The sequence below is a fragment of the Seriola aureovittata genome, chromosome 4 (assembly GCF_021018895.1).
Source record: "Seriola aureovittata isolate HTS-2021-v1 ecotype China chromosome 4, ASM2101889v1, whole genome shotgun sequence".
Classification (NCBI taxonomy): Eukaryota; Metazoa; Chordata; class Actinopteri; order Carangiformes; family Carangidae; genus Seriola; species Seriola aureovittata.
The window spans coordinates 2,159,840-2,179,412 of record NC_079367.1 but is presented as its reverse complement, the minus strand read 5'-3'; the positions used below and the strand labels follow the sequence as shown (position 1 = coordinate 2,179,412).

The 19,573-nt window shown below is 44.6% G+C and overlaps 1 protein-coding gene across 2 annotated transcripts in view; it reads right to left on the bottom strand.

Moving 5' to 3' along the window:
- Positions 1 to 19,573, bottom strand: part of sgsm2 (small G protein signaling modulator 2) — a 58,615-nt gene that overhangs the window by 12,766 nt on the left and 26,276 nt on the right. The window contains exons 3-14 of one of the 2 annotated variants that reach the window (XM_056373598.1): positions 17,093 to 17,261; positions 11,940 to 12,107; positions 10,636 to 10,703; positions 9,501 to 9,649; positions 9,243 to 9,377; positions 7,285 to 7,409; positions 7,128 to 7,195; positions 6,861 to 7,024; positions 6,551 to 6,683; positions 6,217 to 6,351; positions 2,261 to 2,435; positions 222 to 286 (exon numbers count right to left, since the gene is read on the bottom strand). In XM_056373598.1, the coding sequence (XP_056229573.1) occupies positions 222 to 286; positions 2,261 to 2,435; positions 6,217 to 6,351; positions 6,551 to 6,683; positions 6,861 to 7,024; positions 7,128 to 7,195; positions 7,285 to 7,409; positions 9,243 to 9,377; positions 9,501 to 9,649; positions 10,636 to 10,703; positions 11,940 to 12,107; positions 17,093 to 17,261 (1,554 nt within the window). The remainder of the gene's footprint in view (positions 1 to 221; positions 287 to 2,260; positions 2,436 to 6,216; positions 6,352 to 6,550; positions 6,684 to 6,860; positions 7,025 to 7,127; positions 7,196 to 7,284; positions 7,410 to 9,242; positions 9,378 to 9,500; positions 9,650 to 10,635; positions 10,704 to 11,939; positions 12,108 to 17,092; positions 17,262 to 19,573) is intronic. The other variant, XM_056373599.1, reaches the window with a different exon arrangement.

Genomic DNA, 19,573 nt, shown 5'->3' with positions numbered 1-19,573 from the left:
TCATTACAATTAAAAACAAATAAAATTAATATCAGTAATTTTCACTTAATAACAGACCTAAAGACTGACTCCAATCATATACTTGATTAACATTACTGTTTGATCAGTAAATGTTGTGTGATGTTGTATGGAGTGAGTAAATATGTGCTGTGTCACAGTTAACGACACAATCTTCATATTCAGACAGGTTAAACACGCCTGTGTGAACATGATGTACTTACATCCATAAAAGGCTCTGGAGACGATCTGCCTCTTCATGTTCTGACACAGCATCTTCAGAGGAATACTGGCGGGAAAAGAAACAGTCACTCATTATCACCATGGCAGCCTCCAACATGGCTGCTTCCTCTGATTCTTCAGGTGGATAGATGCTGCAGAGATACTGGCCCAGTGAAATCTTCGACTTCATTTCATTTAAAAAACTCATTACGGCGACAGTGGTGACAGTGTCAACAGCTTCAACCTCTGCTTCTTACCGTGTCCAGGTGGCGCCACATTAAGGCTAAAACAGAGCTAGTGTCTGTTTGAATGACAGGAGTCTCAGACTGTTTGGGTCAGCTGTGGGTGTTGTTGACACAGAAACTGTCGCCATGTTTTTCTACAATCTGTTTTAAACTTCTGTTGATGAGTAATGTGAGGAGAGCAGTCCTGTCCTGTTAGCTGCCCTGTAGCTCTACACTGTTAGCTGTGCTGTTAGCTGCCCTGTAGCTCTACACTGTTAGCTGCCCTGTTAGCTGCCCTGTAGCTCTACACTGTTAGCTGTGCTGTTAGCTGCCCTGTAGCTCTACACTGTTAGCTGCCCTGTTAGCTGCCCTGTAGCTCTACACTGTTAGCTGCCCTGTTAGCTGCCCTGTAGCTGTACGCTGTTAGCTGCCCTGTTAGCTGACCTGTAGCTCTATACTGTTAGCTGCCCTGTTAGCTGCCCTGTAGCTGTACACTGTCAGCTGCCCTGTTAGCTGCCCTGTAGCTCTACACTGTTAGCTGCCCTGTTAGCTGCCCTGTAGCTGTACGCTGTTAGCTGCCCTGTTAGCTGCCCTGTAGCTGTACACTGTTAGCTGACCTGTAGCTCTACACTGTTAGCTGTGCTGTTAGCTGCCCTGTAGCTCTACACTGTTAGCTGCCCTGTTAGCTGCCCTGTAGCTCTACACTGTTAGCTGCCCTGTTAGCTGCCCTGTAGCTCTACACTGTTAGCTGCCCTGTTAGCTGCCCTGTAGCTGTACGCTGTTAGCTGCCCTGTTAGCTGACCTGTAGCTCTATACTGTTAGCTGCCCTGTTAGCTGCCCTGTAGCTGTACACTGTCAGCTGCCCTGTTAGCTGCCCTGTAGCTCTACACTGTTAGCTGCCCTGTTAGCTGCCCTGTAGCTGTACGCTGTTAGCTGCCCTGTTAGCTGCCCTGTAGCTGTACACTGTTAGCTGACCTGTAGCTGTACACTGTTAGCTGCCCTGTTAGCTGACCTGTAGCTGTACACTGTTAGCTGCCCTGTTAGCTGACCTGTAGCTCTACACTGTTAGCTGTGCTGTTAGCTGCCCTGTTAGCTGCCCTGTAGCTCTACACTGTTAGCTGTACTGTAGCTGTACTACACTGTTAGCTGTACTGTTAGCTGTAAAGCAGCTCTACACTGTTAGCTGCCCTGTAGCTCTACACTGTTAGCTGTACTGTAGCTGTACTACACTGTTAGCTGCCCGGTAGCTCTACACTGTTAGCTGCCCTGTTAGCTGACCTGTAGCTCTACACTGTTAGCTGTGCTGTTAGCTGTAAAGTGTTAGCTGTACTGTTAGCAGTTAGCAGTAAAGTTTTAATAGTGAGCTCTAGATGGCGACTTGATTTCGCTGTTTTAATCTCACATCTTATTTTACAGGTGTGTAGCACTGTAACACTCAACTGTACCAAGTGTATCTGGTTTCACATTCACATCATAAAATCAGTTTAATCAGGGCTGCAAGTAATAATGATTTTCATTCATTTGATCAATACTTTAGTCTATAGCCTAAATCAGAAATAGCAGAAATGGCAAACACAGCCTGTGTTTAATTTTCAATTACAGAAGAAAAACAGAAAATATTCAGATTTTAGAAGCTGAAAAAATTGCTTTTAACATTTCAAGTTTAATACTAAAATAATATTTAGTTTCATATACTGAGAGAAATCAATGCAGTTTTGTGATGGCACCCAGTTTGTAGGTTATTGATCTGCTGCTCACAGTAGATTAACAGGACTCACTGCAGTTCTCTACAACACGCTCAGGTTTAAAGTGCATACGTGTGAATGTCTGCTGGGTCGTGTATGCAGGTACAGCCGGCCGGGTAGTCGAATGACACGTTGCTACCAGCAGTGGTGCAGGACTGGCACAGGGACTCGTGAGTGGTTACTTCGGCCTGTTGCCATGACGACGGGCTTCCTCCGAAACCCTGCATCTCCATCATTTCCCCGTGGTCTAAACCGGAGAGAAGGAAAGCGAGAAGACAGAGAGGAGGTCTCAGTGCTGCGAGACAAAATGGACGATGCTGTTTTCATGTGTTTGTAAAAGTCTTCACGCTGGCTCTGCTTTACGTCTTACATATTATGACACAGGTCCCTCAGCTCAACCATAAATACATCTCTCCATGTATCGCTCCTTGTTATTCATGACATCAAGAGATGAAGTGATGGATGGACATTTTACACTCATGTTACATGTGAGAGCTGGAAAAAAAAAAAAAAAAAAAAACAAGTGTAGAGAGGAAACCAAAAGTGGAGGGGGACAGTTCAGGAAGCAGGACCGCTGCTGTGGGAGAGACAGGCAGAGAGGATGCAGGGACGCCATGCTGGATCAGTTCATTCAGAGAGGAGAGAGCAGAGAGCAGAGGGACGCTCCAGACAACAGGAGAGAGGGGGAAGGAGAAGAGGAAGAAGAGAAGAAGAGTTGAAAGAAGAGGAGAGGGCAGGGACGAGGCTGACGCTCAGGCCATGCAGGATGCATAAAGCCAGAACAAGACAAGAGACACCAAAAGAAATCACCTCAGAAACAACAAAAACAAATGGACACCAGTTAAAGGGCACACAGAGGGGAGGAAAAATCATAAAAACTTCAACATTAAATAAATGCTCTTCACCTTAATTCTTCAGGTTGGAGCTGATGACCTGTCATAAATATGAAGCTGCGCTGTGGTTGTTCAATAACCCCGAAAAACAAATAATATTAAGAACAGAAAAAAAAAATCAAACAGAAAGAATGCTGGAGCGAGACCGACATTTGGCCTCCCCCCTCTTTACTTTAGGACTATATGTGATCAGCAAGTGTTTTTGGGCTCAGTAATGCAACCCCGCTCACACCGGGACTCCACGTCTCTACTACTGCGGAACCCCACAGGACCGTAATGAGAGGGGTGGAGGAGGGGGCGAGGGGGGGCGAGGGGGGGGGGGGGGGGGGTGGCGGGGTTAGTGAAGAATTACAGTGAACAGCATCGCAGCAAACGACTGCACAAACAGAGGAGAAACAACCGAGGAAGTCAGAGAGAGAAATCAAAACGAACAGAGGAGGAGACTGAGAAGGATTTTCCATCACAAATATGCAGAAACACAGAGTCGTTCTTCAGAAAACAATGAAACGGTGCATCTTTCCCATGCAAAAACTGTCAAGCATGTTGCAAGTGAGAAATGAAAGGACAAAAAGAAGGAAACAGAATTAAGTCAAATTAAAGAAGTGCAAAAAAATAAGAAAATAAAAAATAAACTCAGCAAATTATCAAAGCGATTCTTGGCCACGACAGCGTGAACCCAACAGTGCTGAGGCATGCTTCAACAGCTGTACCCTCTCAGAACTCTACGGCAGTCGGCACTGCAAATCCCAGAATGCAAAGCAGCCAGAAAGGCCTAGGTGAGGAGACCTGGGGAAGTTTGAGTCTGTGATGAAACCAGGTGGCAGGTGACGTGTGCAGTCGCTGTGTCTATAAAACCAGAGTGTTTCCAGTGTGCGGAGCCAAGCGAGTGGATTAAATCGCTGAGAGGCGGGAAGACAGAGAGGAGACAGAGAGAGTGAAATTAAACAGGAAGGGTGTAGGGGGAGTGTGTCAGCAGCTGTTGAGGCATTAACTGCACGTCTGACAATATCTGTGACAAAGCCACCATTTTCTACAGACAGGATGTTATTGTGCCAGATTACAATGTCCAGAAAACACGCAGCAAATTCAGCCGACAAGGAGCCGAAGTGTTTTTTACTGTTGAGTCGACAGTGATCAGTTTGGCTCTGAAGGATTCATGTGGCTGATGAAGACTCCCTCATTCCCTCAGACTTCCTCTGACACCTAGCTTCTTTCTTTACTCAAGTTAAATGTGCATCTGTGGAGATCGTGCTGACGACTCACAGATACACCTGAATAAAATCTGACGTAGGGTTTGATGACACTGTGACACACAGGACAACGTGATAATGGGGATGCTGTGAGCTGTAGAGGACGCTGAGTGAGGCGTGTGCGGCTATAAAGCAAATACTGTTGTATGTAGCGTAAAAATGCTACATGTAGCATTTGTAAACATCAGTAGCATTAACATGCTCATTACTATACACTGGTATGATCCTCTCAAAGCGACATTCAGTGTTTTTATTGATTTACTTTTTGTTTTTTTGGGCCTCTTCCCAACAGAAATGTAATATATGACATAATCCTGTTTGTCCGTATCAGGGGATATATTATTATCACATATATACATCCTCTGGATATATGAAGATATAAGTTTATAACAAAATTTGTATATGTACATATATTACAAATATCTGTTTGATGAACTTTTAGACGGTATAACATGTATATAGTGATATATTAATTTATATGTGTTTATTATTGTTTATATAAGTTCATTAAAACAACATATATAAAATTAAATATGCTTCTATGTTTTTTCTTATCAATTTCTCATTAATTTTAAACATTGTTTTAACAATACTGTTTATAATATCAACATATATTGACAGGCTTTGGGATGGATATATATTTACGTAACATATGACTAAAATATAAGCATACATACATAAACATACATATTTGTATGGGCTAGATGTTCGAATTTCATTATATAATTTTTACACATGTTTTTTTTTATATGTTCATATATTTCATTGGTATATGCCGTGGGACACAGGAACTAGCTTAAAACAACATGTTAGCAAACAGCTGCCTGACACAGCAGACACACACACAGCGTCATTAGCATCATTAAGTGTCAAGTTTCTGTCCAACTGATGAAAACTAGTCCAACATCCACTTTCCTTCACGTTCAGTTTTGGTCTCCACAACCTCCTGAGAAAAAACATCTGTCTCTTTAGCGGCTACGTGTTAGTTGCTAACTTTTCTTTTCTGTCTGCAGTTTGGTGCTACGCAACAGCATCCAGTGGGTTTAGCAGCTAAACCCACTGGATGCTGTTGCGTAGCACCAAACTGCTAAACTTTAGCTAATCAGAACTTTGTTGTTGAAAACAGAGAATGAAAACAAAGATGATGAGAGCTGAATGAAGCGTAGCTGAAAAAACTTGTGTTTAAAACATTTAGCTAAACGTTTTTAACAAAAGTGATTTAACCATTAGCTAAAAGAAGCTAAAAAGCTTTGTAGAACTCTTTGCTAATCTTCTGTGGGTCACTATGAACAACCCCCTTTGATCCATGGTTAATAAAAAGATATTGATTATAAACCACAATAGAAACAACAGACGATTATTATTATGGGAGATAATTTTCATGACTAAAATCAAGACCACGTGTCCATTTCAAACAGCAACAAATAGGAGGAAACTTTTTCTTATCTATCTATCTCCACCTGATTCACCTGCCAGAGCCAGGTGGCTTCTTACGGACGAGGCTAACTCCACATCATTTGTCCTAAAGCGTTTTGAACTAAATGTTAGAGGCTGTAACGTCTCAGTGAGTGTTCGATTGGTTTATATCTGACTACTTTCTCACATTTAATGTATAAAATGTATTAATGGTTGTTTTATTGCTAATGTTAGCACAACCCCCCCTCCCAGCCTACTCCACACTGTTGGGCTCGGCGTCAGGCAGCACACACACAGGCAGACACAGCTGGTGGAGGTGAGGTCGGGAAGAAGGGTGGAGGAGGGCGGGGGGGCCTGAGAGGGCAATGGGGTGGGAGGGGGACGTCTGAAGCTGGGGGTGAGGTCTCAGGAGTGGGGGGGGGGGGGGGGGGGGGGGGGGGTCGGGTGGGTGTGTTAAGGTGATAAAAACCTTTCATGACATTAGGGTCTGTGAGGTTCCGCGAGCAGATCATTGAGATCATAGCATGGAGCCTATCTTCCTCTTCCTCGTCATCGTCCAGCGACGGAGCGCGGCTGCCCGTGGTGTGGTGGTAGTTTATAGTGACTGCTCGCACCAGTGGGACAACAGAGAACACAGTTAGAGCAGAGCCGTCCCACAGGCCGCCACATGTGCATCGTGGGGGCGACGGCACACCACAGCCGCACTTTGTAAACACATCATAAACAGACACACTGGTTATTCAGAAAGCAGAGACATGAGCGGGAACGGGTTGGACGGGTGTGTGTGTAACAGTGCGACTTACTGGCGTCGTAGCGGTATCCTGGGTAGACGATGCGAAACACGTAGTCAGCAGCCGTCTGCTCCTCGCCGTTCCTGTCCTGGTCGATGAGCCGGGCGGCGCTGCTCCTCTTCCTCAGCTTAGGGAAGACTTTTCCCTGCAGGACACACACACACACACACACACACACACACACACCACACACACACACACACACACCAGAGAACAAAAACACCCACTGAGCCGCTTCACGTAAAGACACAGTATTAAAGTTTGAATGACGGGCCGGTCTCCGTGGAGACAGGGCAGCTCTAACAAGGGGACACACACTGACCTTGCCTTTCTGGGACCAGAGGGGGGGCTCCAGCTGACCCCGCGGTAAGAGGCCTGTTTCCAGGCAGGAGAGGAAGGCCAGGAGGTGACCACCGGGGGGGAAGTGGAGGGGCGGCCGCTGGATCCCATCCTGACTCACCAGGACCAGCGTCCCGCCACAGTCAGCTGGAGGAAAGACACATGTACTCTCTATCAAGACGATCAATCAATATATTGATGAGACACGGCCCCTTCATGACTGACGGAGTGTAATATGACTGTGACTCACGGCGCTGATGACAGTGGATACAGACTATCTGCCGCAGAGGAACAGTCAGTGCATAGTCCCAGTAGATGCTGACAGAGACAAGATGGCGGCCGTCACGTTTCACTTCATTGTCAGAGTTTAAATTCACATTAATAAATTCATGGCGGGGGTGTGATACCTCTTCTCCAGGTCACAGTCTCCCAGCGTGCCGTTGATGAGCTGGTTGGGGGTCCACTTCAGGGTGAGGTTATCCCCGGCCTGGTGGAGCGACAGGTATCCCCGCAACACCTCCATGTCCTTCTTCTGCCGGGGGGGGGTGTAAACAGGAAGTAGAATATTTCACATTTAACAAGTAGGAATGTTAAAAGAAAACACCAGTCTCCCATTTTCCTACATAATATCTGACTGTATGATCATTAATGAGGAACTGGTTTATTAGTAGTTTTACAGTTGTTTAGCTAAAGTAGCTGCTACCTTGGTGGCTGATGGGGATCCACATGAATAAATAAAGTTATAATGTTGCCATGGAGACAGTTACCCAGCTGTAGGCCACAATCTGAGACCAGTTTTTATTTATTATTATATTTGTTTACATTCTGAGCTGGTGAAAATCTGCTGAATCAGCTCTTAGCAACACGACAGCATCACTTTGAGACTGAAGAGCATCTTTTCTATGATTCTTCAGCAGGTTCATCAATTTATTCATGATGGACGTCAGAGATGACGATATCCTCTGGAAGTGTAAGTCACACTGAATTTAAAAACAGGCGTCTGACGTCTGTGTGCTCTGATCTGTTATAACTCCGCCCCTTGTTTAATCCAAGCACAAACAGAAACGTAAGAATGTTTGTTTGTGGTTTTACAGAGTTCTGATGGATAGAAAACAGATGAAAAATGAAAGTGGTAGAGGAAGGTCAGAACCAACAGGTCAACCTCGGAAACATCTCTTCTCTTACACATTAAACATTTGTGGCTAAATAAGCAACATTCAAAGTTTAAGTCTGTTATAAACTCATGATGAGCAGCGTTTTCAATGACAATGGCGTCTCCATGGCAACACAAAAATAGTCTGTCAGGGCCTCTTGGTGTGGTCAGGGTTAGTCTGTGAGATAATATTAAACACTGTAGGATCATATACAGTAGCTACCATTCAGCGTGTGTGTGTGTGTGTGTGTGTGTGTGTGTGTGTGTGTGTGTGTGTGTGTGTGTGTTAGCGTGGCTCAGTCAAAGGCTGAGCGTCGCGGGAGGTAAATATGAGCTCGTTCCCAGGGCCAAACACGCCGCAGCCATTTGGCAGCACAGAGCACATTACAGACAGTGTGTGTGTGTGTGTGTGTGTGTGTGTGTGTGTGTGTGTGTGTGTGTGTAATGAAATAATAGATGAAAATAAGCATCGTTTGCAGTTTGTCTGTCTGCTGCCTCCACAGCAGCAGCTTCAGCTTTGAGAATAAAGTCATAATATATCAACACTGATGTGTGAAGGAATATATTATCATCACATACCCATAGTAAAATGTATATATGTACATATAATAAAAATCAATTCTTGTATTGTACAATATATATCATATCAAGTTTATTCAAACATACATAAAAAAAAAATTCTATATGTTTATATATGTTTTACTAGTAATTTCTCATTAATTGTAAAGTGGTATATATATATATATATGTATATAATATAATGTGTATATAAAGGCATGAACATGTATTGATGTAACATGCGTCTACAATATAAGAATACTTACATAAACATACATATTAGTATGAGCTACACATCTGTGATGAAAAGGTTCCCAGGTTTTATATTTAACTTTACAGGTTTTGTTTCATGTCAGAATAAAAGTGTTGAGTTTAAAGTAGAATCCTTGATTGTACTTTTGTTGCTCTTTAAGACTGATTGATTTTTATTGATTCATTGATTTTTATTGATCGTCCTTCAGCTGGTGACACTGTGTTAGCTTTTATTTTCACTATGACACAAAGATACTGTCATGTTTTCCATCAGCTGCTTGTTTCACTGTTGCCTGAATAAAAATGATTATTATTATCATTAATCTTGGCTGCAAAGTGAAGCTCGTCTTTCTGTGTGATGATAGGTTTCTGTGATGTCAGAGCGAGGCTGCGGCGTCGTACCGGCTGCACCAGGACGTTGTTCTTGCCGTAGAGAAGGTGAGTCCTGGAGTTCTGGTGGAGCGATTCCACGTACTCCCTGGCGGACGCCGCGAACCTGTCCTCTGACATGCTGCCGCTCGACTGCCTCTTGCGGATCTGGAGCAGAGAAGATTTTTAACAGCAAACTCGCACGACTATCAACTTCTACACCTCGGTGAACGCCGTCCACCACCCAACACGACACCTCCAGAGGACTGAAGGATCAGCCGCCGCACTCACCCCCAGAGCGGGCCGGCGGCCGGCAATGGCGTCCTGACTCCGGTGGGCTCCGTGGATTCGGTGGCGCTGAACCAGCTCGTTGGCTGAAGGGTCGGTCCATAAATGGTCTGATGTCTTCAGCTTGGTGTACTCCAGAGCACAGGGCCCCACTGGAGACATATGGAGACACATGGAGACACATGGAGACATATGGAGACATATGGAGACACATGGAGACATATGGAGACATATGGAGACACATGGAGACACATGGAGACACATGGAGACATATGGAGACACGTGAAGATACATGGAGACATATGGAGACACATGGAGACACATGAAGATACATGGAGACACATGGAGACATATGGAGACATATGGAGACACATGGAGACACATGGAGACATATGGAGACACGTGAAGATACATGGAGACACATGGAGACATATGGAGACATATGGAGACATATGGAGACACATGGAGACACATGGAGACACATGGAGACATATGGAGACACATGGAGACACATGGAGACACATGGAGACATATGGAGTAATATGGAGACATATGGAGACATATGGAGACACATGGAGACACATGGAGACATATGGAGACATATGGAGACACATGGAGACATATGGAGACACATGGAGACACATGGAGACACATGGAGACATATGGAGACACATGGAGACATATGGAGTAATATGGAGACATATGTAGACACATGGAGACATATGGAGTAATATGGAGACACATGGAGACACATGTAGACACATGGAGACATATGGAGTAATATGGAGACACATGGAGACACATGGAGACACATGGAGACATGTGAAGATACATGGAGACACATGGAGACACATGGAGACATGTGAAGATACATGGAGACACATGGAGACACATGGAGACACATGGAGACACATGGAGACACATTCCCCAGACTGTCAGTGAGCATCACTCTTCAGGTTAAATTAAAGGTTAATTGTAGGAACCTGATCCTGGATAGAAACAGAACCTTATGGCACTAAATGATTATCTAATTACATGATTATGTTTTTATCAAATATTAAAGCTCCATATATTTTCTTCTTCTTCTGTGTTTTATGTGAAGTGTTGATCCATGGCTGTAAGAGTGTGATGTACTCACCCAGCAGAGCTGCCAGGATCGGCCCGAACACTGAGTCATGCATCAGAGCTTCTCTCTCGTAGTATTTACTGCCGCCACAAACAGAGAAAGAAAAAGGTGAATTAAAGGAAAAGATCATTAAATATCATCCGTTTCTAATGAGGAGACGTTCTGAGCTTTTCACTTTGTTATTATGGATTATTGATTATAGATTGATGGAAAAAATGGCAGTTTTATCCATTTTAAATGGACACAGTAAAAGACAGTAAAGAGAAGGGGTGTGACTACTTCCTGAAGCTGCTGTCTTTATCAACCTCACGGCTGCAGGGAGGTGACCTGACTGAAGCATCTGATCTGAGACACAGCAGCCATCTTTTCCTGAACCCAACCAACCCATGACCATTATTATAGTAACCATGGTGACGAAGGTAGGTGGGCCACTCCCGGTGCGACCGCGGTCCGGTACTGGGTCGTATCAGAGGGTTGAAAAGAACGAGAGAACCAGACTGAGGCGGGAACACGCTTCCTGTTGTGTGGCAACTGGCGTCGCTGAGCTGCTTCGGAGAATCACACACGTGTGCGTGTTCACAGCGGCGAGTTCGGATTTTTCTTCTTTATTAATTAATTTCTGATTTATGTTTCTGTCTCCACATGCAGCTGCTACAGTGGTTCAAATATATTTCTCTACAGATTTGGCGTCTCGCAGCAGAAACAGACAGAGAAAAGACCTGATGATGTCATAGTGACATCACACCAGCAACATCCTCCTTCACTAGAGTTTCTAGTCTGAATCTGACACAGATGTGAAAAATACAAATATATTTTTTAACCACTGTAGCAGCTGCATGAGGAGACAGAGACATTAAGAGACGTTTTCTGTCACAATCAATTTAAATTAATTAATAATGAAGAGAAATCAACATTCAGTAACTGTAAACTCGTGCTTCTCCGCAGCAGCTCAGCGACGTCAGCCGCCGCACAACAGGAAGTGTGTTCCTGGTGAAAGTGAACGTCTGCTGATAGGCTTCCTCTCTGAAGGAACCTGACCTTTAACCTGGCCGTAAGATCAGGAACAACAGAAATAAAACATCAGACGACACAACTCCTGTTTCTTCAGGTGGATTTTGCTCCTTTTGAAAAGTGCGTCCGTCTGAACTTCAAGTCTGAGGCTTTGATCCGGAGCCGGAGCCTCGTTTGCTGTTTGCTGTTAGTCAGACAGAGGCCGAGCAGAGCAGCGGCACAATGGATCCATAAACAGGAGATTTAAGCCACTGGAGCCGAGCGCCGCGAGTCGCCGCCGCACGGCTCACAATCAAACTAATTACCTGGAGTTGTCCACGATGTACTGGACTAACTTGTCCAGAACCTTCTCAAAGAGCGCCGTCCGGACCCAGATGTGTTTGATGGCCTGGGCGGAGAGGGGCTGGGGGGGGCGGCTGGTGGTGGAGGAGCCCTGTCTCCTCAGAGGTTCATGTCCCACGCTCTGAGTTCTCCTGCAGGTCAACACAGGAACAACCACAGAGGAGGGTTTGTGTTTAAAGTCTGACATCGACATTTAACAAACAAACAAACAAACAAACAAACAAACAAACAAACCTTTGATCAGACAGAACACAAGGGAGGTGACAGTGTGGATGTACAGGCCCAGGATCAGAGCCTGGGGGGTTCCACACCTGCTGGTCCGGTCTTCACCAGACCCTGAAACACTGAAGCTCCTTTTCCACTGAACACCCGCCAAGACTCGCTCGCCATCACACCTGCGTCACATGACTCTATCTATATGCTCATATGTATGTGTTTATACAGTCTGCTGTGATCTCCTTTCCTCTGTTGCAGTAACTGTTAAAATAAAATAAAAGTAGTCCAGTCAGTATTTATGCAGAGTATTTATTTTGTTTTATTTATTAAGTTTTGTGAGGTCACACTGACCTTTGACCTTTGACCACCAAAATCTGATCAGTTTTTTCTTGAGACTGATGAGATTGTTTGTGCGTCACTGAGACATCGTGTCCATGAGCGTGAGACAGTCGGAAAAACTCAATGACACAGATAAAAAATTAAAGGGCCACGCCAACATTACTTCCAACTCCCGGGTCATGTGATGTGACGGTTCACACATGAAAAGAAACTCTGACCATGTGGAGGCAGCGTTCAACAGCATCACTACACACTGCAGCTCGTCTCCGCTCAGCAGCAGCTTCTCCAACAGCTGATCACTGTTTGTGTTTTAATGAATCTGTGTCGGAATAAAGGAGCTATTTTATCTTTAAATCAGCTGATCAGTTTCATGAATATGGAGGCACACGCCTGACGTCAGCGCTGTCATCCAGACCCTGGCTCTTCTACAGTACACACACACACACACACACACACACACACACACACACACACACACACACACACACACACGCACACACACACACACACTTCAACAAGCTAATGTGTGTGTGTGCTGAGCGGGACTCTGCTGCTGTAGTCACGATGTTAGATCTCCCTGCAGTGTGTGTGTGTGTGTGTGTGTTTCAGCTAAGTCACGATTTGTGCATTCCCCTACCATTTAGAGGAATGGTGAGTGTGTGTGTGTGAGTGTGTGTGAGTGTGTGTGTGTGTGTGAGAGTGTGTGTGAGTGTGTGTGTGTGTGTGTGTGTGTGTGTGTGTGTGTGTGTGGTGCAGGAGCATCAGGATGATGTCAGACAGAAACATGAGCGTTTCCTCCTGCAGATGTTTTTTTTGTTGCTTTTAACGACCCAGGGACCAAAAATCTCATTAATATTACAGCAAAATAACATAATAATAAATAAATACACGACAGGGTTTGAAATACTCTGTAGTACTGTGTAGTACTCTGTAATACTATGTACCACTCTGTGGCACTCTGTAGTACTCTGTGGTACTCTGTAGCACTCTGTGGTACTCTGTGGTACTCTGTAGTACTCTGTGGTACTCTGTGGTACTCTGTAGCACTCTGTGGTACTCTGTGGTACTCTGTGGCACTCTGTAGTACTATGTAGCACTCTGCGGTACTCTGTAGTACTCTGTGGTACTCTGTGGTACTCTGTGGTACTCTGTAGCACTCTGTGGTACTCTGTGGTACTCTGTAGTACTCTGTGGTACTCTGTAGTACTCTGTGGTACTCTGTGGTACTCTGTAATACTCTGTGGTACTCTGTAGTACTTTGTGGTACTCTGTGATACTCTGTAGTACTCTGTGGTACTCTGTAGTACTCTGTAGTACTCTGTGGTACTCTGTGGTACTCTGTAGTACTCTGTAGTACTCTGTAGTACTCTGTGGTACTCTGTAGTACTCTGTAGTACTCTGTAGTACTCTGTAGTACTGTGTGTTCTGCAGCTGTGGGGCACAGGTGTAAAACATTAGCGACTGGTGCTAATGTACCAAATTAGCTGTAGATCTAAAGACCCAAAACAGAAATGTTTGCACGTCTTCTCTGCACTTCTGCTGACACCGTACACATGCATTTAATTCTCCACTCAAGGTCCACTTACTCACTTCTTCCAAAGACTATTTCAGACAGTGTCGTCATCAGAAAGCTCCACAACAGGTTAGTAAGTGGACCTTGAGTGCAGATTGTTTTTCCAATGTCATGAATGAAACACCAAGCTCAACTTTAAAGGAGGTATATGTTAGTTTTTGCTAATGCTACATAGCTAATGTTAGCATTATCAGCTGTTGACTGACCAGTCTAGATGAAACATTGTGTTTGCGTTTCATGTTGCTTTGACAACGTTGTGCATCTGAGATCTTATAACATTATTATATAAAACCAAGCAAACTATCAAAATAAGAGCCTGGGTGTAATCCTTTAATGTGGAGGAGACTCAGGAGCTTCCTGTGGTTTATTTTTATAAACTCACTTCTGAGCAGGAGTCAGGGGTGGGGGGGAGGGGGGGCAAATACAACCTGTTCAACCACACACACACACACACACACACACACACACACGTACACACACACGTACACACACACACACACACACACACACACACACACACACACACGCACAGATCCTGCTCTGCTGTAACTCTTTATCCCTCTGTTGATGTCTCTCTCTCTCTCTGTGTCTCTTTGTTTCCCATCATGCTCTCTGCCTCTTTCACTGCCAGTGGCACAAAACACGTTGCCATGGCAATCATGGTAAATGAGAGATGGAGCCCTGAGGTGAGACGACAGGGAGAGGGGGGTGGGGGTGGGGATATGCCTGTGTGTGTGTGTGTGTGTGTGTGTGTGTGTGTGTGTGTGTGTGTGTGTGTGTGTGTGTGTGTGTGTGTGTGTGTGTGTGTGAGGAGTGTGATCCACACACAACAACAGGCCATGATGTTGTGTGCGGTCTGTCTGGGGAAATAAAGGCCAATGAGATGTGACAGATGAACAAGCGACTGCGGCTGATATAAAGAAGGAGCGGCGAGCGCCTGGCGTCCTGATCTACATCACGCAACGACGTTCGCTACACATTCTGCCCCTGTTTTATTGTTTGTGCATTATTTATGCAGATGTGTGTGTGTGTGTGTGTGTGGCAGCCAGTGGCTCAGGCTAATGGACAATTAATGGGGCTGCAAACAGCTCGACAGAGTCTGCAGATAAGGCAGTTTATCAGACTCTGCACACACACACACACACACACACACAGAAATACATATGTATGGACCTGAGGCTTATCACAGTGTGTACACAGATTGCTCAGCGTCAGTAAACACTCAGCTGACCAGAGATTGTGTCTGTAACTGTGTGTTTTACATGCAGATAATGACAGAAAGTTTATGACTAAATAAAACGTTGCACCTCAAACCACACTTTCGGTTCAATGTGAGGAACGGACAGAAAACCTGACTGAACAGGTGACCAGGTGTATTTCTGGCTGGTGCTGCATGTATGAAATACAAATGCACCCCACAAAAAGCAAACAAGTAAAATAAAAATATACCTGCAAGAAGCAATTTGCAGGTTCTCAGCCTTTTGTGAACAACAGAAGCAAAAACCTGAAGCAACAAGTGAGTTTCAGGTTTAAAGAAGCTGAGCACTGGTCAGCTGGTTTAATTCTGTTTAAAGTTTCAGTTAATTAGATTTTAAACATTAATACAGCAGCAGGCATCTATTCTCTGTGTAAAGATATAGTGGAGTAATGGCGTCCTGAGCCGAGAACGAAGCACAGCACAGTAGCGTAGCACGCAGCGCTCAGGTGAAAGTCACCTTCCAGAATTTCCTCCACTGAAGAAGAAAAAAACATGTTTTCATCTAAAAAAGCATCAGACACAGAAAGAGACGAGACAGATCAGTGGACTGGACTGAGGACTACCGGCTCAGATGCTGGTGGACCGTCAAAACATCCATTAAGTCTTTTAAGTCTTTACCAGCTCCGTCAGTGTCTTTAGTGGCTTCATCAGTGTCATTGATGCAGCCAGTCCCAGAATATCAGTCCAAGGCTGAATTTCTTTCCCAGTCTGGCCATAGAGCAGATACTGGTCTGGTTTCCTGGGAGGAAAACCCTTTGAGCTGGACTCAGAACTGGTTTTTCTTCTCCTCCATGTTTCAGTAACTTGATGGTTCATAATGTTACAGTCTGTTTTCATTAGTGACGGCTACAGTAGACATGATAACGTTAGCTGACTTGCTGTTACTCTTATTATTAATGCGTTCGACAAATGTTGCTATCGCTAGCTGGCTAACTGTCAGCGAGAACTCCAGAGTGGTGTGGATGGTAGGAGGAAATGTAGTGGTGTGGGCGTAGCCTTAGTGCATTAGTCCTTATTCATTTCTACTGATTTACAGTGATTTACTGATCCAGACTTCAGCTGGACTCAGTTTAGTCTTTGTTTTGGGGTCGTCAGGTGTGAAAAAGTCTTTTCCACTACAGCAACTTCAGTGTCAGGACTCCCTCTGCTTTAACAGCGAGTTCCTGAACTTAAATTTCATCAGTGATCAGGAGGTAAAACTTAAGTCCAGAGGAAATCTGTCCTCTCGATCGAACACCAACATTTCCTCCTGTTAAAGGGAGGTTTTCCTCTTCACTGTCAGCAGCTGCTGCTCATGGTGGAACAGTTGGTTTCTCTCTATAATATTGTCATGTTTGGACCTGACTCTGTGAAGTGCACTGAGATAATGTCTGTTGTGATTTGGTATTATATGAATCACAGGTAAAAGGTAAGCTGTCTTCTGGACTGCAGGTGTTCTCCTGTTGTTGTGTCCACCCTGTGTAAAGACGGACTCTCTGACAGTTATTGTGGCTGATTAGTTGATGTTTTGGTGCATAATTAAAGCGACACTGTGACTCTCATTATCGTCCATAACAGACCAAGAGGCTGTCATGGAGAAGAGCATCTCCTCCTCTGTAATTAAGATTCACTTACTTTAATAAATTAAATTCTGATTGTCAGGTGTGTTCTCTGGTGGAAACACGAAGCTGGAGCTTAAACAGCATGTGGGGGGGGGGGGGGGGGGGGGGGGGGGGGGTAATGAGACCAACCTGGTTAGATCAGCCTGCTGCTGGAGCTGCTCCTGCACTTTGCGACAAACCTCGCCGGCCGTGTCGTAGACTTTTCCGACTTTGGTGAAGAGGGCGGCGATCTTGTCACTGCGGAGAAACCCGGCCGCCCGTCTCTTGAGGAGGTGACCCAGGCAGGCCTCGATCGCAGCTGGAGAGAGAGGAGGTCAAGGGTTAACACTGACAGGAGCACAGCATTTGCATTTTACACTGTTAAAACAGAGTCAGTCCAAGACGTTCAGGTCTGTCAGTGTTTAGTATGACAATTACAATGAGTCTCAAGTCAAGTCAACTCAAATCCAAATCTCTAGTCGGCAGCTTTGTCATGTAGCTACAGAAAATGAGGCAAAAGCACAGATGTGTTGTTGTGACTGTATCTGAGAAACCCCCAGAGAAACACACTGGCTGTAGCTGCGATCCATCCATTAGCTGCCTCCCTCCCTCTGTAATTGCTGCATTAACGTTCGGCCATAATGAGCTTTTTAGGGCTGATGGTAAAAGCAACACGGTACCATCACTGTACTGCCTCTGCTGCATTGTGCTGTGTGTTTTCAGATGGTTCCATCAAACTGCTTCAATAAGTTTTAATAATGTGCTGACGTAAAGGCTCTATGAAGACGTACCGCCACCACAGAGAATACATCCGTCTTCAGTCTGTGATTCACATCAGTCTGAGCCTCTGTGCTTGTCTGCTCTCCCTCTGTGAGGTGGATCTAGTGGATAATATTACAGTGGAACATAATGACCAACAACAACATCATTCTCTGTAATGTGGAGAAAAAACGCTGCTTTATGGGTGTAATAGTCTGTTTTTATTGCTGCTGTTGGAGCCTGAAAAGAAGAAGAAGAACAAGGCTGGAGGTTTTAGCTCGGAGTTTTTTCGTTGCAGCAGATCAACATTAACATTTAGAGAAGAGTTGTTGGTTCCAATCGTACTGTCGGTCTATCTCACTCCATCCCATTAGAAGAGTCTGTATGATACCGGATCGTCCCCTATTTCAAAATAAAATGCTGAAATTTGTCCCACATTTTCTCATCACCTCCTCCTCCTCTCAAACTAGTTTCAGGTCACATCCCTTTTTATCCACAGTCATAGAAAATATGAATATGTGTGACATTTTGTCATAATTACTGTGTGAAGTCTTGAGTAATGGCTAAAAAGTGTTTTTTGAGGTCACACTGATCTTTGACCTTTGACCACTAAGATCTAATCAGTTCATCCTCGAGTCCTAGTGAATGTTTGTGCCAAAGTGTTTGGCTAAGATATGAGAATGAGACAGTCACATTTACAATGTTAATGTGGGTTGTTTCTGTGGAAAAACAAAAATGGAGGACCCGCTGTCCCACAGGAGAGGTCGCACCCCTCCCCTCCCCTCATTCTGCTGCTTTCCTTCTCCACCAGCCTGATAACTCACGAGTCTCTGATGAATCATCAGCTCCTCTCCATTATCTGCATTATTACTTTCATATCAGGGTTGAGGGAAAAGCATGCAGAAATAAATGCTTTCATTTTGACATAGCAGCGACAAGAGCAGAGGAACGGCTCAACCCAGCTCTGATTCCCTCACAGGACTGAGAGGATTCATCTGTGTGAGGCAGGTTGGTCTGATCCCTACAGATCCAGCAATGTTTCCATGTTCCCTCCAATTAACTGGTGATATTCACTCATGAACTGGTGTCACATGTCAACGTACTGTGTCACTGCTCCAAAACCTGCTTCATCAGAATTCATGGAAATGCTGAAGCGGGATTTGTACTCCTCCTGAAATGCTCAGCGGATAATTGGATGGATTCAAAAACACCTTCGTTTTTAAACTATTTTCAGGTGAACGACAGAGTTCAACACGATGAGCGTCTTCCAGGAGAGACTGTCTGTTAACAATACTGCATCTCCCCCGATTCTCTGACGGCTTGTGCCATAAATTAGTCCTGTGAGACCATAAACCGGCCCTTACTGTTGTAAAAGTTCTTTAAAAGGAGCTGTTTGTAAGTTTCGCTAATGCTACATAGCTAAAGTTAGCATTAACAGCTGCTTACAGTCTAGTAGAAACATTGGGAGTTAAGCATCAAACTTCATTCCTTTACTCACCAATTTGGCTTCTATTTTCTATCAGCCCTTTCATGATACTGAAGTTAGCATGCTAACCAGCTAGCCCGGTTGGCAAACCTTGTCACTTTCCGATACCGAGTCACTGTAGAATCCAGGCTGCTCAGAGGACGTAGTATAACCTCTTGTATTGTAAACACAAAGGCCAAAGCTCTAAGCAAGATTGCTAATGCTAATGATAGCTATGTAGCAATAGCAAAGCATACAAATATAAGTTAAAGCTGCATTCATTGATTTCTGGCCACTAGGGGGCAGCAGAGCACTTCCAGCAGACACAGAGCAACATCAGCATTCTTTCTAAAACAAGCTTCTGTTTGGGAACTAATGAAAATCCAGTGACGAGTCAATGATGCTGA